Source organism: Coregonus lavaretus, assembly GCF_964263955.1.
Source record: "Coregonus lavaretus genome assembly, contig: HAP1_SCAFFOLD_4927, whole genome shotgun sequence".
Lineage (NCBI taxonomy): Eukaryota > Metazoa > Chordata > Actinopteri > Salmoniformes > Salmonidae > Coregonus > Coregonus lavaretus.
The window spans coordinates 18,539-42,097 of NW_028159386.1; the positions used below are offsets into that span (position 1 = coordinate 18,539).

Consider the following 23,559-nt stretch of genomic DNA (forward strand, 5'->3'; position numbering starts at 1 on the left):
CTGGATACAACACAACACAGAACATTAGCTACATGACTACCTGCACCTGGATAAGAGCGTCTACCTGCAACCAAAAACATTTCCTCAAAGGGTTATCCTATGGGGACAGCCAAAGAACCCTTTAAGGTTCTAGATAGCACCTTTTTTTCTAAGAGTGTACGGTAGTGTTCAATACACCACCTGGACAACATAACATTACAGATTTGTCATTATTACTGTGAGATCATGTCCTATGACATACAGTGCATGACATCATGTGAATTGTTGTATTCTCCCTGGCCTGTCAGCTATGGTTACTGTATAGATGTTCTTTTTCAGATCTGTGTAGACTCATGCACTAAGCAGTACTAAACGGTGCTTAGATCTGTCAACTCGGGGACTGGTTTTTGTCACACTCCGGTTACTGTTTATAGATCTTATTTCTCAAGGTACTGCAGTGTAAACCCATGTACTACGCAGAGTGTGTCCGCACAACCACAGTTCATTTTGTGTACAGTTGCAGTGCGTGCTATACTAGGGAAAAGGAAAGGGGGATACCTAGTCAGTTGTACAACTGAATGCATTCAACCGAAATGTGTCTTCCACATTTAACCCAACCCCTCTGAATCATAGAGGTGCGGGGGTCTGCCTTAATCGACGTCATCGACGCCCGGGAAGCAGTTGTTGTTGGGGGTTAACTGCCTTGCTCAAGGGCAGAACGACAGATTTTTCCACCTTGTCGGCTCGGGCATTCAAACCAGCGACCTTTCAGTTACTGGCCTAACGCTCTTAATCGCTAGGCTACCTGCCTACTACAGTAGTAGTGTGTTGTACTACAGTAGGAGTGTGTTGTACTACAGTAGGAGTGTGTTGTACTACAGTAGGAGTGTGTTATACTGCAGTAGGAGTATGTTATACTACAGTAGAAGTGTGTTATACTACAGTAGGAGTGTGTTGTACTGCAGTAGGAATGTGTTATACTACAGTAGGAGTGTGTTGTACTGCAGTAGGAATGTGTTATACTACAGTAGGAATGTGTTATACTACAGTAGGAGTATGTTATACTACAGTAGGAGTGTGTTATACTACAGTAGGAGTATGTTATACTACAGTAGGAGTGTGTTATACTACAGTAGGAGTGTGTTGTACTACAGTAGGAGTGTGTTATACTACAGTAGAAGTGTGTTATACTGCAGTAGAAGTATGTTATACTACAGTAGGAGTGTGTTATACTACAGTAGGAGTGTGTTGTACTACAGTAGGCGTATGTTATACTACAGTAGGAGTGTGTTATACTACAGTAGGAGTATGTTATACTACAGTAGGAGTGTGTTATACTACAGTAGGAGTGTGTTGTACTACAGTAGGAGTGTGTTATACTACAGTAGAAGTGTGTTATACTGCAGTAGAAGTATGTTATACTACAGTAGGAGTGTGTTATACTACAGTAGGAGTGTGTTGTACTACAGTAGGAGTGTGTTATACTGCAGTAGGAGTGTGTTATACTACAGTAGGAGTGTGTTATACTACAGTAGGAGTGTGTTATACTACAGTAGGAGTGTGTTATACTACAGTAGGCGTGTGTGTTATACTACAGTAGGAGTGTGTTATACTACAGTAGGCGTGTGTGTTATACTGCAGTAGGAGTGTGTTATACTACAGTAGGAGTATGTTATACTGCAGTAGGAGTGTGTTATACTACAGTAGGAGTGTGTTGTACTACAGTAGGAGTGTGTTATACTGCAGTAGGAGTGTGTTATACTACAGTAGGAGTGTGTTATACTACAGTAGGAGTGTGTTATACTACAGTAGGCGTGTGTGTTATACTACAGTAGGAGTGTGTTATACTACAGTAGGCGTGTGTGTTGTACTACAGTAGGAGTGTGTTGTACTACAGTAGGAGTGTGTTATACTACAGTAGGAGTGTGTTATACTACAGTAGGAGTGTGTTATACTACAGTAGGAGTGTGTTATACTGCAGTAGGAGTGTGTTATACTGCAGTAGGAGTGTGTTATACTACAGTAGGAGTGTGTTGTACTGCAGTAGAAGTGTGTTATACTACAGTAGGAATGTTTGTTATACTACAGTAGGAGTGTGTTGTACTAAGCAGTACAGTACAGTGTGTCAACAGTACCTTGCCGGAGGACTTGACGCCCTTCCAGAGGCTGAAGTAGAGAAGAAAGACCACAGCCACCAGACAGAGGACCAGCTCCCAGCGAGGCATGCCCAGGTCCTGGATCCCCCTGCTCTCATGGAGGTGGAGTACGCCACGTCTGGAGAACACACACACACTGAGTCCCGATTCTACAAGCTTCTCCCGTAGTGTTCTTTGCACACTTTCTCACATGCATTTTACAATTGTGGCAACTACCTCCAGCCAATGCTTACACCAACCCTATGCTTTTAAATCAATGACGGGGAGTATGAAAGTGTGCACTTCTGGAAAAAGGTGTAGAATCGGGAAGCATCCACATACTTAACAAGAGGATGGTGTGGAGGATGACATGCGTAACACACCCAGACCACACACACTCCAACAACACACTCCAACAACACACCAAACCTCATTTAGACCCAGATTTATGACCAAACTGTCCACAGCATAGATACCTCCTAAAACATCAAGAAAAAGATTGGAAGATATACATGCCTTATTAGGACACATACAGTATAAGGCTATATTGCAGGCTACATACAGTCTTCTCTTTTCCCTGGCCAGCCCCCAGAGAGTGCTGTGTTTGTATGGTGGATCCACCCAGGCTATGACTCAGCTGGGACAGACTCAACACATGAGCAGTCCCTGTCTGACCCTGAGTAGAGTGAGGGGAGTCACCTGCTCTAAGTCAGTCATCTACACACCATTTACTCCAGTCTGAACTTAAACAACTGAAATCAGGTAGAAAGTGTATAGAAATGATAATGAATTTACATTTTTAAATAATTAAATCACTGAAAAGAAATCTTCAATCACAGTATTTTCAATATAGATTTACAGTGGGGGAAAAAAAGTATTTAGTCAGCCACTAATTGTGCAAGTTCTCCCACTTAAAAAGATGAGAGAGGCCTGTAATTTTCATCATAGGTACATGTCAACTATGACAGACAAAATGAGAAAAAAAAATCCAGAAAATCACATTGTAGGATTTTTTATGAATTTATTTGCAAATTATGGTGGAAAATAAGTATTTGGTCAATAACAAAAGTTTCTCAATACTTTGTTATATACCCTTTGTTGGCAATGACACAGGTCAAACGTTTTCTGTAAGTCTTCACAAGGTTTTCACACACTGTTGCTGGTATTTTGGCCCATTCCTCCATGCAGATCTCCTCTAGAGCAGTGATGTTTTGGGGGTGTCGCTGGGCAACACAGACTTTCAACTCCCTCCAAAGATTTTCTAAGGGGTTGAGATCTGGAGACTGGCTAGGCCACTCCAGGACCTTGAAATGCTTCTTACGAAGCCACTCCTTCGTTGCCCGGGCGGTGTGTTTGGGATCATTGTCATGCTGAAAGACCCAGCCACGTTTCATCTTCAATGCCCTTGCTGATGGAAGGAGGTTTTCACTCAAAATCTCACGATACATGGCCCCATTCATTCTTTCCTTTACACGGATCAGTCGTCCTGGTCCCTTTGCAGAAAAACACCCCCAAAGCATGATGTTTCCACCCCCATGCTTCACAGTAGGTATGGTGTTCTTTGGATGCAACTCAGCATTCTTTGTCCTCCAAACACAACGAGTTGAGTTTTTACCAAAATGTTATATTTTGGTTTCATCTGACCATATGACATTCTCCCAATCCTCTTCTGGATCATCCAAATGCACTCTAGCAAACTTCAGACGGGCCTGGACATGTACTGGCTTAAGCAGGGGGACATGTCTGGCACTGCAGGATTTGAGTCCCTGGCGGCGTAGTGTGTTACTGATGGTAGGCTTTGTTACTTTGGTCCCAGCTCTCTGCAGGTCATTCACTAGGTCCCCCCGTGTGGTTCTGGGATTTTTGCTCACCGTTCTTGTGATCATTTTGACCCCACGGGGTGAGATCTTGCGTGGAGCCCCAAATCGAGGGAGATTATCAGTGGTCTTGTATGTCTTCCATTTCCTAATAATTGCTCCCACAGTTGATTTCTTCAAACCAAGCTGCTTACCTATTGCAGATTCAGTCTTCCCAGCCTGGTGCAGGTCTACAATTTTGTTTCTGGTGTCCTTTGACAGCTCTTTGGTCTTGGCCATAGTGGAGTTTGGAGTGTGACTGTTTGAGGTTGTGGACAGGTGTCTTTTATACTGATAACAAGTTCAAACAGGTGCCATTAATACAGGTAACGAGTGGAGGACAGAGGAGCCTCTTAAAGAAGAAGTTACAGGTCTGTGAGAGCCAGAAATCTTGCTTGTTTGTAGGTGACCAAATACTTATTTTCCACCATAATTTGCAAATAAATTCATAAAAAATCCTACAATGTGATTTTCTGGATTTTTTTTCTTCTCAATTTGTCTGTCATAGTTGACGTGTACCTATGATGAAAATTACAGGCCTCTCATCTTTTTAAGTGGGAGAACTTGCACAATTGGTGGCTGACTAAATACTTTTTTCCCCCACTGTATTAGCAGCACTATTTTGGTTGATTTTGTGGTCTCAGTGAGTTTATTAACATTCTTCATCAAGACTATGGGCAAAATGTAATTATTGACAATGAAAGAGGTGGGAAAGTTGTTTCCTTTTCATATAATTGCTACTTTTAATATCAATATAGCATTAAAAATAGTTTTCCAGATTGTATTTTAGCGATTCTTTTTCGAGATGCGAATATTCGGTCGCGACTGAGACAACCTGGTTCAATTTGGTTCCCGAGACAAAACCAGTTGAGAACCACTGATTTAGAGATCTTAAAACCCAGTCAAAACATCTATAAATTAATCATTGAACTAACCGTTCCACAAGATTACTGTTACTGGTCACCTAAATCAAACAACTTCAGAATGAAGTGCAAAGCTTTTATCCCAACATATTATGATCACCACATTCTGTATCCATTCAATCATCTAGCTAACAGAATCACGAGGGAAGAATGAAGGACTCAGGGTTTGGAGTACCTGAGAAAATGTTTTCTACTCTCAACATGCACAAAAGCATGCATGCATGCACGCACACACACACACACACACACACACACACACACACACACACACACACACACACACACACACACACACACACACTCCCTCCCACTCCTTCAAAGACCTTGGCAGCTAGTGGTTTTAATAACCGACTCTTGGGAGCCATTCCCATCAAAGCACTCTGACTACTACTCTCAGTTGAATGGGCGCTCAAAGGGTCAAGCGTTTTACCGGAACATAAATAAAAGAGTGGAGACGGCAGGAAGACAAATGGTAACTCATCCTTCCCTACATCAATATTGTTTCCTGCTATCTGTCTCCTCATTCCCAGATCATCCTTGGATCTTCCCAGGACAGGCATACTGAGCCACACCTGCTCTGAGTCCCACCGGACTGACCAGACTGACAGCGGATCTGGATCAACTTCCAGCTCAGCGATATTAGGGAGCATCCCGTTCCTGCTCTGCGTCTCAAGTTGCACCCTATTCCCTTTATAGTGCACTACTTTTGTCTAGGGACCATCGGGATTTGGTCAAAAGCTGTGCACTATATAAGGGAATAGGGTGCCATTTAAAGACACTGCCCTGCTCAAAGGGAAGCAGGGGTCAGAGGTCATAGTGTTTAAATGATCAACAGAATAATATTGACCTATAGGGAGAACGGCCAGGTGTTTTTTTCCTCTTCTTCTAAACAGCTCTGAGTAAGGAGGAAGGAGTAAACTTAAGTCATAACAAGTGGACAGTATTATGGGACATCTGATCTCATTCTAATCGCAGAGGGTGCCCTAAAATGATTTACATTTATATTGAGATGACAGATGGTTTGTTTCTGCTTTGAAAACACTGCGTTTAAAAACCAGTTAATCATAGGTCCCTGAGGGGCGGGTTGATGGCTGTTTGTTTCTTCATCTTCCAGTCTTTGAAACAGGCCTGAGGCTCAGTGTTACAGCCCAGCCGAGGGCACACTGCCATTGGGGAGAGAGATGTGGGACTCCATGGAGCCGACAACAAAGAGCCAGGCCAGATTGGTGCTCATCATGATGCTCATATCCAAGACTACGTGATCTTTATGGTCTCTGTCTCTCCAAGACTACGTGATCTTTTGGGTCTCCTATGTCTCTCCAAGACGTGATGTTTTGGCTGCTGTCTCTTTCTGGAGCCCTCGAAATAACACCCATCCCTATTCATCAGAGCAACAGCTGTCTAAGGGCTGCACATCAAAAATCCATCCATTAGCTTCATTATCTTTTTCTGGTAGTTTTTTCTCCCATTGATTCCTCCTCTCTGTCTGTCTGTGTGACCGGTGGGCTAGCGAGGCGATCCGATCCGGCGGGCAGCCTCTCTCTGAGATGACACTGATAAGTGTAGCTACGAAATTATATCTGGATCTGATGCTCCACGTTGGTTACACAACCCACCGACTGGCAAGCCAGAAGAGAAGACACAGGAACAAGCAAACTGTCTGTCCAGACTAGACATAAAGGACAAGGGGAATAGAGGATATGTCAGATCAGACAGTCCAGTCTGAAATATGTCTAACTGACGTGATTTATATCCTGATGATAATAAATTCAAAGCTGTTAGGTCTAGAACAGGCTTCTCAAACTAATTTTGCCACTTTCGGTCTTCACCAAGGTCCCAAGTGCCGCACTTAAAATTGGTTTTATTTCCTCGCCATTAGTTTTTTTTTAAGAGTCCCCTATCCATTGTTTTTTAAATGTTCGATGCTCCCTGACTACCTAGTAATTTCAGATCAAATTGAGATCTCATGCCCCCCGACCTGAGGGCCGTATGTTTGACACGCCTGGTGGAGAGGGAACGAGAGGAGAGGAGAGGAGAGGAGAGGAGAGGAGAGGAGAGGAGAGGAGAGGAGAGGAGAGGAGAGGAGAGGAGAGGAGAGGAGAGGAGAGGAGAGGAGAGGAGAGGAGAGGAGAGGAGAGGAGCTGTCTAAGAAGGACAGAACGGAACGGGAGACAGACACATGTTGATATTTCTGACTAGTCATGTATAGACAGGGGGTCTAGAGTTGTTGTGGTGCCTCCAGGCTGTACAGTCCATCTGATATCACACTAACATAAATGTTATCAAACATCAATGCGTTTTTCGGACCAGTTATTCTAAACTCATTCACTCTTATCTGCATTCCCAGAAATGGTCAACACATAAATGACCTGAAACTATTTGGCACACAGCCAGCCCAGCTAGTACACTACTGAGTGTCCATAACTGATGGTACAGGGACACAGCCTGGGACACAAGATACCAGTAGTACCCTGTTATTAACGGAAGTACCCAGTCTTATTGTTCAAAACCATATAAAACTAGAATATATTATGTGTATACAGTACAATGTGCATACCAAAGTATATCGATCCCTAAGGCCTGTTTTACAAATTCTAGGCAAAAATGTTATTTAAGAAGCATATATACACAACAGAGACAAACATATAATATGGTAGTGATATGAACAATATACTATTAAAAGAAACTGGAAAACAATATCTTCCAGGAAAAATTCAAACAATATTGTATGCTTTATCGAATAGTATTAATCTCTTTGGGCCATTTTCCCAGACACATATTAAGCTTATATTGAGCTTTCTTTTTAGTCAAGGACAAGACTTAGTGTGTCTCCGGGAAACCAGACATGTACAGTATGTTCTCCAGAATGAGGTAAACGTCTGACTTGACTTTAAGTAGAGACACCAAGCAGGAACGCTACTTACTACAAATCACCTCAGAACCATGCAAGTGGAACTGATGGAAAGTGAGATTGATCAAATAAAAGCTCATCATCTCTTATGTAATTGTTTGAGTAATTTCCTCTAAAAACTATATTTAATTGTGCACTTCATCAATCTAGTCACATTGAAGTCAATCATCTCAAAATTCTATGCAAATAGCCCTTTTTTAATGAAGGCTATCCATCAAGTAAAGCTGACACTAAATCAAATGCAGCTGTTTTAGCATGGAAAGGATGTAAATAATCTATAGAAACCATGTGTTGTTGATGAAACTGTGTGATAATCTAATGCTGCAACGTTCACAGAGGATGTGTATAGCATGTCTGCTGATTTAAATAAAGATCATTGTTGAACTGACCATGCAATGACCACTGGGATATTCCTGACCACTGGGATATTCCTGACCACTGGGATATTCCTGACCACTGGGATATTCCTACTGAGACCAGCCTGAGGATGTATCAGACCAAGCTTCTATCACATACCTTTACCCTGGTCATACATCTACAAACATGACTGATTCCTTCTCTCAGTGTCTAGGTGATTGGCCAAATAGCTGGGGGTTGATGTGCTATACGGTGACATATTTGTGCTGGATTTAAGATTGAAGTGTTTGACCTTGAGAACTATGGGCACCTGTGGGGTAGACAGGTCATAATTTAAAAAGTGTTCAGGTTGACCTGTGCCCTGACCCCTGACTTTTAGAGCCTCTACCATGCAGCGAGCCAAGTGAGCCGCCCTGCCACGTGACTCACCTTTAACACTAATTGAACTGCAATGATTAACAAACACATCTTCACATAATAATACTAACTAGGTTATCTAACAAGAATAATACACACATAGTACTGTGTATCAAATACATGCTGTGTCAAAAGGAGTTGAAATCAACGGTCTATAAACAGTCTCCTCTGACCTTCCCAGAGAACATGATAATAAAATATTCCATTAAGGTTCAGCTAACCTCTGGTAGACTTGCAACAGCTCTTGGATGTATCCCACTGATAGAGGGTGGGCTAGAGAGCCAACTAAAGTCAGAGGGGGAGAAACATGTCTAAAGCAGCAGTCTCCTGAGGTAGCTAGGCTTTTGGCCGTCCTCTTACCTCACCCCTTTATAGAGCCCCATGTCTTCATAATCACTGACCCAGGTCAGCTCAGGTCCTTCAGCCTCTGCTCTTACTCAATCACTCTCATTCCCATCCAGTGGTCTACAGGCCCCCCTCGTCCACATTATATTAGATTCTAGAACTCACGCACAACTTATCTCCATGGAACCATGTGATTGATGTCCTACCAAAGATGTAGGAATAGATTTATGAGAGGATTCACACACACGTTTCATCGTGTCAGGCGAAAACTATATCTATCAAACGTTTCACCATTGCAACATTTGATAGGCTACAGTCACATTCACAGTGGTTGTCTGCAGCTTGCTAGAGTGGAACTGACAAAAGCAATATGTTAGGGGTAGAGGGGTAGAAGGTGTCTACAGTACGTTTGGGGGGAGTATTTGGTTGGGGGAGTATTTGGTTGGGGGGAGTATTTGGTTGGGGGAGTATTTGGTTGGGGGGAGTATTTGGTTGAGGGGAGTATTTGGTTGGGGGGAGTATTTGGTTGAGGGGAGTATTTGGTTGGGGGGAGTATTTGGTTGGGGGGAGTATTTGGTTGGGGGGAGTATTTGGTTGGGGGGAGTATTTGGTTGAGGGGAGTATTTGGTTGGGGGGAGTATTTGGTTGAGGGGAGTATTTGGTTAGGGGAGTATTTGGTTGGGGGGAGTGTTTGGTTGGGGGGAGTATTTGGTTGGATATTTGATTTAAAATATTTGATTTGAGTGAATGTTGAGTGAATGGTAATTCTGGTACTTTGATCAAGAGGACACAAATACCCTGTATGTTAGTTGTTTCAAGACGTGATTTCAAGATTTTATGTTTGATTCAAAATAAACATGTTTTCTTATTGTCTTGTGTATCATTAAAATGACATTTATTCAAGGTATTGGAAAGAGAAGTCTGAGAGGGCCATGGTGTATGTTTGAGATCCCATCTGAGTGTTCAGAATGTCTAGACTTGGAACATATGAGCTATTGATCTCCCAGCAGTTGGCTTGTTCAATTAAGACTGATAAAGGTTTTGTGAGACTTCCAAGGGAGGTGTTCTGAGTTCTAACCTTTCGATAATCTAATAGCTATTTAATGGCATAATCTGAGCTGCTAATAGAATAACATGGCTCTCAATTTGTGTTGATTTAATTTGGACTGGATTTGCACATGCCATTTAAGCAATGCTTGCAATTATAAACACCTGCTTCAAACATCCAAATCCACTATTTCACTATTTCAAGGTAGAAAAATACAGATAATTTTGTTGAGTAACAGATCAGTTTGTTATATTAATTAGAGAATGTCATCAATAATATTACGCAAAGTCAATGTAATGAAATATCCTAACATTATGCAGTGTCCTCAAAATGCTCGGATATTTCATTACATTGACTTCGCATAATATTATTGATGACATTCTCTAATTAATATAACAAACTGATCTGTACTCAAACTGTATAAGTTTACATAACTGATTGACGTTTATTGATATATGCTGAGACAACCCAGCAGTACCATCAACACAGAAGGTATATATTTACCCAGCCTCTTGGTAGCCCAGCTTGGTTTCTGAGAATCCTAGTCTGTCATTAGGTGTTGATAGCTGTGTTGAGCCCCTGTGATAGCATTGTAACTGACACCTGCTGTGGTGTCCGCCCCTGGACGTTGCCATGACACTAATGACTATACTCCAGGGACCTTTGCACAGCAGCACCACAGATTGCAGGGCAGCGGTGATCAATGAAACCAATAATAAAGGCCTAATAGGAGAGGAAATGAGGGCCTAGCACATCCTCAGTCAGCTGAGGAGAGGACAGCAACACATCACACAGCAACACATCAACGTGGTCTTGTGTGAGAACCAGAGCAATGCAGCAGCAAAGGAAAAGTAAGCTGTGTGTTGTGTGTGTGTGTGTGTGTGTGTGTGTGTGTGTGTGTGTGTGTGTGTGTGTGTGTGTGTGTGTGTGTGTGTGTGTGTGTGTGTGTGTGTGTGTGTGTGTGTGTGTGTGTGCATGCATGCATGTGTGTGTTGAATGCTACTCCCTCAAATCTTGAAAATCTTATGAGAAAATGTCTCCTCTGTCCCTGTTCATCTCTAGCGGATACAGGACGATCAAATCTCCATATCTAAGAACTAAGAACACATGCAGCTCCTTGATTCTCTCAGAGATCGCTGCTCATTACATAAACAGACGTATGAAAGAAAGAGAATGAAGTGAGAGGGAAAACATGAAGGAAAGATGCTTAAGTGGACGGCAGGTAGCTTAGTGGTTAAGAGCGTTGTGCCAGTAATCGAAAGGTCGCTGGTTCTAATCCCCGAGCCGACTAGGTGAAAAATCTGTCGATGTGCCCTTGAATAAGGCACTTAACCCTAATTGCTCCTGTAAGTCGCTCTGGATAAGAGCGTCTGCTAAATGACCAATTATAATTATATTTATTATAATTATATTATATTTATAAAGAGGTAGAGAGAGAGAAATGGAGAGAGAGAAAGAGATAGAGAGAGAGAAATGGAGAGAGAGAAAGAGATAGCGAGAGAGAAATGGAGAGAGAGAAAGAGATAGCGAGAGAGAAATGGAGAGAGAGGGAAAACATGAAGGAAAGAGATAGAGAGGGAGAAATGGAGAGAGAGAAAGAGATAGCGAGAGAGAAATTAGAGAGAGAGAGAGAGAGAGAGAGAGAGAGAGAGCGAGAGAGAGAGAGAGAGAGAGAAAACAAATAGAAGAAAAAGAGAGAACGAGGGAAAGAAGGAGAGAGAGAAATCTGTTGACTCAGTCAGTGTGATCTCTCCCAGAGCGTGCAGCGGCCTGATGGTCTTGTTCCTGTTCCTGGAGCCCTGTGGGAGCAGGGGGTTTATGTCCCCCACACAAGGCCTGACTGAAATGTACAATGAGATTAGAAGTGTTGTCAGAGAAAAATCACTGTCTATTCTAGAGCTCCCACTGCCTGGGTCTCTGTGTTTTTCATTCAGTCTGTCTAGAATCAACTACAGTTATACTGGGATATAGTGGCTCTCAGGGGAGTATGGACCTAAAGCTCTTTGATAGAGCCAATGTTAATACACTAATGAGTATTCAAGATCTGTGAAGATTAATACAGTATGGGAGAATACACAAAGGACGGCATTTTCTGGTAAATAAATGCAAGAAGATATGCTGTAAGAGGAACCAACTTGACTCCATTAACTTCCCATTGTTACCAAGGTTAAAGGGGTTGACGAGAGAATTGAAGGTCTATGAATACTTTTTTTTTTACAGTACGGTAGAAACAGTGGTTAAGTGGAGGGTAAACACACGTAAACGTTGTTTACCTAACTTTTTCATTTTGCCCAACAGTTTACCCACCTTTTGCACAAAAACGCATTGAAAGTATAGGGAGAGTAACTTTATTCACCACAGACGGCGATCAGAGTTTACCCACCTCATTTTTACCACTACATCACTGGGTAGAAAGAATGAGAGTGCAATTTTATGCTAAAAGCAGGAAAATATGATATAACGGTAACTGACTGTATTCAAGTTTAGATGGATTTTACGAGAGAAAAACATTGGAGAAAATCCAGGGATGTTGATTACATAAACACACGAGACATCAATGCAGATCAGCATTTTGGTAGAGGGTCTTTAATCTGCTCTCATTGACCGCCTGTCATGCACTCTTAGGTTGCGTCCCAAATTGCTCACTATTCCTTATATAGTGCACTACTAAAGTTTGGAATGCAAGCTTAGAATGTTTTGTTTGTGCCTCCCTGGTGCTCTACTCTGTACTGCACATCAGCTGCAAGATAAGGATGCTGCTGTATGACCCAGTCATTTCAGACGACTTCCTTTGGGCTGCAGAAGTAATCTTCACACAGAGCACTGGAAAGGAATTCTTTGAAGTGCAAACGGCTTGGGCTTTTTGTGTCAACTTCAAACGCAGCATCTAAGCTTTTTTTATATGCCTTTCTGTAGAGCAATCGGTATATGGGCGGACGGCTTCAAACATTTTGGGGATACTGCACAAAAGTTTTAATGACAGTGGCCCACTTCACAGCGGAATTGCTTGAGTATGATTAGGGTTGCAAAATTCCTGAAACTTTCAATACATTTTCTGGTTTTCCTTAAATTCTGGAAAGGAGGGTTCCCGGAACCAGGAGGGAATAAGTAGGAAATCGTAAACCTCCAACCAGGATATCTGGAAAACCTGGGAATTTATTGAAAGTTCCAGGAATTTTGCTAACCTAAAATTAAGTGTCATATACACCGGTACCATGCAGAGATGCAATAATAGTCAGTAAAAACACTTTTAGATTCACTGTTTAATAAAGGCCTTTGTTGCCTGAACACGTTCTGCTTAGCATGTAAGCAGATTGAGCCACGTCATCAGAATCTACTGAATGGTAAAAGTCACTCTTCAATGAGACAAGGGTACAGAAGCACAAAGACACACTGTAACACTGTGACTCTGCAGAAGTCCAAAGCGTATCTATTCCTCAAGCCACTCCAGGACTTTAGACTTCATACTGGTCAGTCTTGGTAAGATGTAGAGTGAGTAAGCAGGGATTTCAGGGCAGGTGATAAGAGTGAGTGTGTGCAGTTTGCTGTCCAGTCACTGCTGTACACTAACTAAATATTGATTTATGAAGACCTGCCATACTGTAGATGCCATTAATAATACATTTAAAAACAGTTATTTGCTGTTTATGAAATGCTTAAGTGTACAATGTCCACTTCAAAAAGTGGCCAGACTAAATAACCAAGCTTCTAAAAGGTTGAGCCTACTTCTAACACATTTAGTCTCTGATGAAAATACTTAATTTGACACAGTTCATATTTGGCACTGTAGGTCAGCTCATTCCCATGGAGAAACATGTTAAAAGGCTGGTTTATTTGATATTTTAGCTACTGTGACAGAGGGTCAGACTCAAGACACACATCAGAGGCACAGGTCAAGGAAAGGACAGGACCCAGGGTACTCAGTCATATAGAACAGGACAGAATCCAGGTTACTCACGAATTCATCTTGGCACCCAGAACCAAATCAGCTACTTGTTAAGGCTGTCACAAGAGATTACTCACTCATAGAACAGGGACAGAACCCACTGTACTCACTCATAGAACAGGAACAGGACAGAACCCACTGTACTCACTCATTGAACAGGGACAGAACTCACTGTACTCACTCATAGAACAGGGACAGAACAGAACCCACCGTACCCACTCATAGAACACGGACAGGACATAACCCACTGTACTCACTCATAGAACTCTGCAGCCGGCGTCATCTTGTACTTGGCATAAGACGTCCCGTTGCCCAGGAAGGATCCGTTTAGTAGCTTGGGGTCTGTGCAGTTCGGACTGTTCCAGGCATTGCCACAATGGAGCCAGGGCAGCTCACTGGTCATAGAGGAGAACAGGTAGTACAGAGACCAGGCTATGATGACGTTGTAGTAGAAACCCACATACAACGCTATGATGATCACAGTGTAGCCCACGCCTGAGGGAGGAAGGGAGGGCAGAATATGAGTGAGAGAAACAGAGAGAGAGAGACAGAGAGAGAGAGAGAGAGAGAGAGAGAGAGAGAGAGAGAGAGAGAGAGAGAGAGAGAGAGAGAGAGAGAGATGGTTACATAGGTTACATTGGGTTACAGGGGGTGAAATGCTGCTACTCCTGTATAATGTAAATCATAAATGTGTATGTAGCATGTATCCACAAGACTTTGGACAGCAGAGACCGCTGAAAACCAAGCACGGCAGTGGAATACCAGCTAGTATTATGTAAAAAAAAAAAAAAAAAAAATTGAGGAAATGTGAGGATTCAACCACTTATTTCACCTGATTCAATGTATTATTTTAGCAAAATGTGATGTGCTATAACTTTACCATCAGAACAGGCAGCAGATGGACTTAACAATGTCAGTTTAACATTGTTATACACTCTAATGTACTGACTGAGGTTTTCACACATACAGTACATCTTGCACGTCTGTTCTTGTCATGTGTAATAAGATCATATCTGTCTGGTTCTCCAGTATTCATACAAATCATTTATCATTTTTCATAACTTGCAAGAACAACAATATACAATAGACTTTATGTGTAACATACTGTAAATGTAAAACACTACCTGTAAACTTCTGGCTAAGCTTTCAGGTTCAACAGTTCAGATGCCATGGTGTGTGTGGTAACAGTATGCCATGCTGATAAGGCTGTCAGTAGTAAAACTAGTAAACAAACTGCCTTTATGTGTCCATCTACATTACAATGCATATCTATGTTTATACAGAATATCTACTGTATGTTTATTGTTGTACAGTATGTGTCTTGGCATTTACTGGATACTTCTAAACAACCACATCTTTACTTCCTCTCTCCTCTGATCAAAGCTTTTGAAAAAGTGGACAGGGAGAGCTGAAGACAGGAAAATGAAGAAGAGAGGTATATACGAGAAAGGAGAGATGGAAGAAGACGATTATAGGGGAAAACCACTGGGCACAAACTGGTTGAATCAACATTGTTTCAATGTAATTTGTCAATGTATTGTGACGTGAACTCTATGTGTAAAATTCATTGGATTTGCAAAAACTGTTAGTTTGAAATTTCAACCACAGGATTATGTCATCATGGTTACCAATTTTCAGCATAGACAAAGCTTGTATAAAATATGTTGAATTTGTATGTTGAATTACATCCACTAGCATGAAAAAAACAACAGGCTGGGCAGCACCTCCTACTGGAGAATGTATATATCTACAGCTATCCCTTTGGGCTCCCATCCAGGGTTTTAACCAAGCCCAGCCGTGCTTAGCTTTGAAATGTATCACTGACTATCACCATTGTGCTATCGTGAGAATGATTGTTGCGAGACCTCCACTTAAAAACTAAATAGATTCTGTTGCTATTAAAGTCATTCCAAAGGCTGGGTTTAACAGAGATTTAACATATAGCATCAACGATGCTATTTAGGCCTTTATAGCCTTTGCATCAACACATATTGTTTCAATTCAACTTCAAAATATACAATAAATAGGCCTAGGGTTTGAAGCTTTGCTTGATTTCAAATGTAATCTACAAGTTAATAATGTATATGTTGGATTCAACGGCTCCATCTCAACCAAAAATCTAAGTTATAGAATAGGACTAAATCAAATACAACTTTATTTATAGTGCATTTAAAGTTTGATTTGATTTGATTTAGTCCTATTCTTTAACTTAGATTTTTGGTTGAGATGGAGCCGTTGAATCCAACATATACATTATTAACTTGTAGATTACATTTGAAATCAAGCAAAATTGGAATTAAAGCCAGACTCAGTGGCACAGATGGAACTATACAAGCAGAAGATACATCTCCTTCAAATGGTGATACTGTAACTATAAATGTCTTCTTATGTAATCATATCGTCACAATTTCTATAATAATCTGCCCGGAATCTCGAACGGCATTGATCAATTGTGGACAATGGCCAGGAGACTTGAGAAGGTGAGAGAGGAGGCAGAGGTTAGGAAAGAGATGGAAGAGAGAGATGAGAGAGAGAAAGCTCACCTTTAAAGACAGGGCAGATCTTCCAGACTGTAGCAGCGCCTTCCCTGTTGTACTGTCCCAGGGCTAGTTCCATATAGAACAGAGGCATCCCAGCAATCACCAGGAACAGAATGTAGGGGATCAGAAAGGCACCTGAAATCACGACAAAAACCCACAAAACAATGTTTTTGAACGTGATCCTTTTGGCATTTGTGTTGCAGCCCAAGACAACATATTTTGCATTTTGTGGGTGTTTTTCACCCTAGCAATTTGTGTTGATGATGATATCTAAAGAAAAATAACACGAAACAGACATCAACATGGACTCTCCAGGCACAGACAGTGAATTGCTTTTTATGTTCCAGTGAATTCTAGGAAGAATTAAATTCCCTTTGGTATTTGGTATTTTGGTATTTTATTAGGATCCCCATGAGATGTAGTAAAAGCAGCAGCTACTCTTCCTGGGGTCTACACAAAACATGAAACATGACATTATACAGAACATTAATAGACATAACAGAACTACATAAAAAAAATGTAAAGGCACACGTAGCCTACATATCAATACCTACACACAAACTATCTAGGTCAAATAGGGGAGAGGCGTTGTGCCGTGAGGTGTTGCTTTATCTGTTTTTTGAAACCAGGTTTGCTGTTTATTTGAGCAATATGAGATGGAACGGAGTTCCTTTATCTAGTATAATTGAAAATATCTTTGTATGCAACATTATAACAAAGAGCTGAGCGTTGGGCTGCATTATAGCCTTTCAGAAAGCGCTAAATGAACATGACCCACAGCTGAAGAGTTGGCACCACAGGACACAACACTGCAACACACAGTTCACCAGATAAAGATACACATGTCTATTTTTACCCCGGGAAGTGGAATGCTGCCAAAGGGGACAGGAAATCTAGTAAACACTAAAACCGAGCACACAGCCATGTAATCTCCATAGACAAACATTGGCAGTAGAATGGCCTTACTGAAGAGCTCAGTGATTTTCAGCGTGGCACCGTCATAGGATGCCACCTTTCCAACAAGTCAGTTCATCAAATTTCTGCCCTGCTAGAGCTGCCCCGGTCAACTGTAAGTGCTGTTATTGTGACTCTGCCGCAAAGTGGTAGGCCACATAAGGTCACAGAATGGGACCGCCGTGTGCTGAAGTGTGTAGCACATAAAAATCGTCTTCCCAGAAGAGTGGAGGCTGTTATAGCAGCAAAGGGGGGACCAACTCCATATTAATGCCCATGATTTTGGAATGAGATGTTCGACGAGCAGGTGTCCACATACATTTGGTCATGTAGTGTATGTATTAATTTGCGGATGTCCATAACCATTTTGTATGATATGTTACGAATTACAATTCTTATTATATGTTACGAATTTGGAAAACGTACAATATGTTAAGAATTTGCCAAATGTACAATATGTTACAAATTTGCAAAACGTATGACATGTTACAAAGTCTAGCTAGGTGGCTAACGTTAGCTAGCTGGCTAACGTTATCTAGGTTAGGGTTAAGGTTAGGATTAAGTTTAGGAGTTAGGTTAAAGGTTTAGGGGAAGGGTTAGCTGAAAGGGTTAAGGTTAGGGTTAGATAAAAGGGTTAAGGTTAGGGGAAGGTTAGCTAACATGCTAAGTTGTTGCAAACTAGCTAAAAAGTTGCTAATTTGCTAAAATGCTCAAGTTGGCTGTGATGAGATTCAAACTCGCAACCTTTGGGTTGCTAGACGTTGGTGTTATATGCCCACCGACCCTGACCATCTGTTTTGTGTGACCACACCAAAAGTAACATTTCATACTAATTTGAGTGTACCGGATTTATGTTTACTATGTTAAGTCTAGCTTATGAGACCAGGATGTTGCTCTTAATGGTCTAGACCACTTGTCAAGGCCTGCGGGCTGGATCCGGGCATTGAGCCCATTTAATCCACCATTCAGTCCGGCCCTGGTTTGATTTTTTTTGGTGTAAATATTTGTTATTCTTTTATTTCTTTATTTAAATTTGGGGGGGAAAGGATCTCAATCAACATTGAAATTACTAAAATCAAATCGAAACTGTGTAGAAATGATACTGGACCTACATGTATTGTCTATTCACTCCCTCCAACTTGCTAACAGTCATCACAATGAGGATAGAGGACAATTGTCTGGCAAATTTTGACTGTGGGGAAATATAATACATTTTAAGCATGGCCCTCTGGACCTCGCTGAAGACCGAATGCCGCCCGCGAGGAAAATGTTTTTTTGACACCCCTGATCTAGACACTTTTACATTAAGTCAATCATTATTAACATATTTGCAAAACTATCATTATTAACATATTTGCATAGCTATCTGCTCAACTGTGAGTATTTAAATATTTCCTGACATGTGCCACCAGCAATAAGGCGCCTATGAGCCAGCAGCTGGTGTGTATGGGTTATGAATCAACCCTTTACAGTAAGATACAGTAGCACCCAGATACAGTGAATGTATTTGCAGTTGACTCAACCACACTGACCTGAATGAATTTATGCAATGAGGTATATCCGTTTTCCTCTTACAAGCAAAGCCTCTTGGCTCAAGAAAGGCTGCGCACTGTTATTTGGGGATTTCAAAATATGTTGTCACAACACTGACTAGTGACTGGTACGTTTGGTGGCATACAAACTAACAGATTGGCACATTTTATCATAAGCTCACTAAGAAAGTTATTTCACAACAGTAAAACAAAGTTGATATTAGTTCCAAAGCAGTCTCGCCTTGCCATACAAAGCCTGGTTCTCGACGAGGATAGTTCCAAAGAAACCTGGGAAGGTCTTAACAGAAGTCTTTACAGAAGTTATAACAGTTCACTCACCTCCTCCATTCTTGTAGCAGAGGTAAGGGAATCTCCAGACATTGGCCAAGTCCACTGCGAAGCCTATGACGGATAGGAGAAAGTCTATTTTCTTTCCCCATGTTTCCCTCTCCTCCAGCTCCTCAGCGGTGCAGGGGGTGCCGTGCGTGCTGGGGGTGGGCATAATGGTCGAACTGGTATACTGGACCCCATTCTGGTCCTTCAACAGTATCAGTTCCACCTCCTTCTTCTCCACATTGCAGGGTTTCAGCGGGGCGACTGATGACAGCTTGTGGTCTGACAGGACCTGGATGTTCATCTTTTCTCCGGTGTCGGTGTGAAGCTCGCCGACGGCCTTGTGCTCTCACGGCACCGAGGAAGTATCGGTGGCGGAGATGATGCTCGCGCTGCGGTGAACCGTGATGACGATGGGAGTCCCGCTAGCGTGGAAAGGCAAACTCCGCATAAGTGACTCTTCTCTCCACGAACTACAGTGGACTCCACCGCATTCATCGGCTAGAGAGGTAACAAAAAATATATATACATTCAGAAGTTTGGAGAGGTGGAATAGTTATGAAAAGTTATGTTTTATAGCTACACTAGCTCACAGAGGGGAATAGCCAAAAGTATTTCCTTGTTTCAGAAACCTTAAATCATATAAACTACTAGTCATGCTATTGGTAACATACAAAATGTTAAAATAAACTTAATTAACAGGTGAACGTTGTAGAATAGGTTTAGGCTATTCCATTGGTTCTGCGTATTTCTCATAATCCCCGTGCGCATTTGTTGAACGCAGCTAAACAACATAGGGTATTCAATCAAATTGATACAAACTGGCAGCAATACACCATAAAATATAAGTAAAAAGTTCAATAGTATAGTCAGTGATGTATAGTATCGTTATTAAAGCACATTAAAGCCCGTATAAGTAGAAGAGGAGCGACGGTTGGTCCATACTTGTGAAGCTACGGACACCTCTCCATGACCCGTTGCTGCTGTTGTCCTGCTGCGTCTGAGGAGAGACTGCCCATTCTGATGGAACTTTAAGACTCGCCTTCTCAGGAGAGAGAGACGATATACATTCAAAGCTTTTAAATCGGGTTCCTCTCTCTCTCTCTCTCTCTCTCTCTCCACGTGATATTTTATAATTTAACATTTTCTTTCTGCTCCTCCCTCCCTCACTTCATTTTGGAGCTTTCTTGGCACACGGTCGCCGCTGGGGTGAAGTGCGCCCGCGGTCTCACCTCGCCAAAACAGCAGCACCAGTCCTAACGGAATAAACACTACATTACCAAAAGTATGTGGACACCTGCTCGTCAAACATCTCATTCCAAAATCATGGGCATTAATATGGAGTTGGTCCCCCCTTTGCTGCTATAACAGCCTCCACTCCTCTGGGAAGGCTTTCAACTAAATGTTGGAACATTGCTACAGGGACTTGCTTCCATTCAGCCACATGAGCATTAGTGAGGTCAGGCACTGATGTTGGGCGATTGGCACTGCGAGCAAGGCACTGATGTTGGCCTGGCTTTAGTGTCGGCGTTCCAATTCTGTGCAGGCCAATCAAGTTCTTCGACACCAACCTCAACAAACCATTTCTGTATGGACCTCACTTTGTGCAAGGGGGCATTGTCATGCTGAAACAGGAAATGGCTTTCCCCAAACTGTTGCCACAAAGTTGGAAGCACATGTCATTGTATGCTGTTAAGATTTCCCTTCACTGGAATTAAGGGGCCTAGCCCGTACCATGAAAAACAGCCCCAGACCATTATTCCTCCTCCACCAAACTTTACAGGTGGCACTATGCATTGGGGCAGGTAGCGTTCTCCTGGCATCTGCCAAACCCAGATTTGTCCATCGGACTGCCAGATTCATCACTCCAGAGAATGCATTTCCACTGCTCCAGAGTCAAATGGCGGTGAGCTTTACACCACTCCAGCTGACGCTTGGCATTGCACATGGTGATCTTAGGCTTGTGGAAACCCATTTCATGAAACTCCTGACGAACAGTTATTGTGCTGATGTTGCTTCCAGAGGCAGTTTGGAACTCGGTAGTGAGTGTTGCAACCGAGAACAGACGATTTTTACACGCAACGCGCTTCAACACTTGGCGGTCCCGTTCTGTGAACTTGTGTGGCCTACAACTTCGCGGCTGAGCCGTTGTTGCTCCGAGACATTTCCACTTCACAATAACAGCACTTAGATTTGACTGGGACAGCTCTAGCAGGGCAGAAATTCGACGAACTGACTTGTTTGAAAGGTGGCATCCTATGACAGTGTCACGTCGAAAGTTACTGTGCTCTTCAGTAAGGCCATTCTACTGACAATGTTTGTCTATGGAGATTGCATGGCTGTGTACTCAATTTTATACACCTGTCAGCAACAGTTGTTGCTGAAATAGCCGAATCCACTAATTTGAAGGGGTGTCCACATACTTTTGTATACAGTGCATTCGGGAAATGTATTCAAACCACTTGACATTTTCCACATTTTATTACGTTACAGCCTTATTCTAAAATTGATGAAATTATTTTTTTCCCCTCATCAATCTACACACAATACCCCATAATGAAAAAGCAAAAACAGGTTTTTAGAAATGTTTGCAAATGTATTAAAAATAAAAAAACAGAAATATCTTATTTACATGAGTATTCAGACCCTTGCTATGAGACTCAAAATTGAGCTCAGGTGCATCCTGATTCCATTGATCATCCTTGAGATGTTTCTACAACTTGATTGGAGTCCACCTGGGGTAAATTCAATTGATTGGACATGATTTGGAAAGGCACACACCTGTCTATATAAGGTCCCACATTTGACAGTGCATGTCAGAGCAAAAACCAAGCCATGATGTCGAAGGAATTGTCCGTAGAGCTCCGAGACAGGATTGTGTCGAGGCACAGATCTGGACAAGTCTCTGAATGTCCATGAGTGGCCCAGCCAGAGCCCGGACTTGAACCCGATCTAACATCTCTGGAGAGACCTGAAAATAGCTGTGCAGCGATGCTCCCCATCCAACCTGACAGAGCTTGAGAGGATCTGCAGAGAAGAATGGGAGAAACTCCCCAAATACAGGTGTGCCAAGCTTGTAGCGTCATACCCAAGAAGACTCAAAGCCTGTAATCGCTGCCAAAGGTGCTTCAACAAAGTACTGAGTAAAGGGTCTGAATACTTATGTAAATGTGATATTTCCGTTTTTATTTTTAATACATTTGCAACAAAAAAAAACACCCTGTTGTTGCTTTGTCATTATGGGGTATTGTGTGTAGATTAATAAGGGGAAAAACTATTTAATCCATTTTAGAATAAGGCTGTAACGTAACAAAATGTGGAAAAAGTGAAGGGGTCTGAATACTTTCCGGATGTACTGTATATAGTGTACATACAAGGAGGAAGGCCCTCAAAATTGTCAAAGACTCCAGCCACCCTAGTCATAGACTGTTCTCTCTGCTACCGCACGGCAACCGGTACCGGAGCGCCAAGTCTAGGTCCAAAAGGCTTCTCAACAGCTTCTACCCCCAAGCCATAAGACTCCTGAACAGCTAATCATGGCTACCCGGACAATTTGCACTGCCCTCCACCCCACTCCATCCCCTTCTTTTACGCTGCTGCTACTCTGTTTATTATTTATGCATAGTCACTTTAACTCTACCCACATTTACATATTACCTCGACTAGCCGGTGCCCCCACACATTGACTCTGCACCGGTACCCCCCTGTATATAGCCTCCCTACTGTTATTTTACTTTTTTTATTTGTTTTACTTTGCATTGTTGGTTAAGGGCTTGTAAGTAAGCATTTCACTGTAATGTCTACACCTGTTGTATTCGGCTCATGTGGCAAATAACATTTGATTTGATTTGATTTGATTTACACGTTGAATTTAATCCGTGGTAAATGCAGCATAGGATACAGAGAATGCAATAGGCCTCTTTCTCACTAAATTATATTTTGATTTTTTATTATACGCCATTTTCAATGGGATACTTAAAAGTGTGAACAGACTTGCTTTCATTCATATTTTTTTTGCATATTGAAGCCATTACATTTTTTGAAAGTATGAACAGTTAAAAATGACAATTCTATTTTCGTTCTATTTTGTTCTATTTCGATATTTTCAAAAATAGGTTTTTCTTTTACCTAAAGAAAGAAAATAAAACTTATTTCAGAAATGTTTTAATTTGAACTTTATCTGTTTCTTCTCTCTTCTAAATATATTGAATTACAGTTTTCTAAGAAGCGGTAAAAGCACTGTGTTCCATACGTAATTAAATAACACACCAGCTTTTGCCATG

At 41.8% G+C, this 23,559-nt stretch overlaps 1 protein-coding gene across 1 annotated transcript in view; it reads right to left on the reverse strand.

Moving 5' to 3' along the window:
• LOC311122942 (sodium-dependent noradrenaline transporter-like) overlaps positions 1-19,580 on the reverse strand; it is a gene marked incomplete at its 5' end in the record, with an annotated part of 31,873 nt that extends 12,293 nt beyond the window's left edge. Inside the window, 4 exons of the mRNA XM_084197239.1 lie at positions 2,115-2,253; positions 14,175-14,412; positions 16,461-16,592; positions 19,283-19,580. Coding sequence (XP_084053365.1) covers positions 2,115-2,253; positions 14,175-14,412; positions 16,461-16,592; positions 19,283-19,580 — 807 coding nt within the window. The remainder of the gene's footprint in view (positions 1-2,114; positions 2,254-14,174; positions 14,413-16,460; positions 16,593-19,282) is intronic.
• Between the last annotated feature and the right edge of the window lie 3,979 nt (positions 19,581-23,559).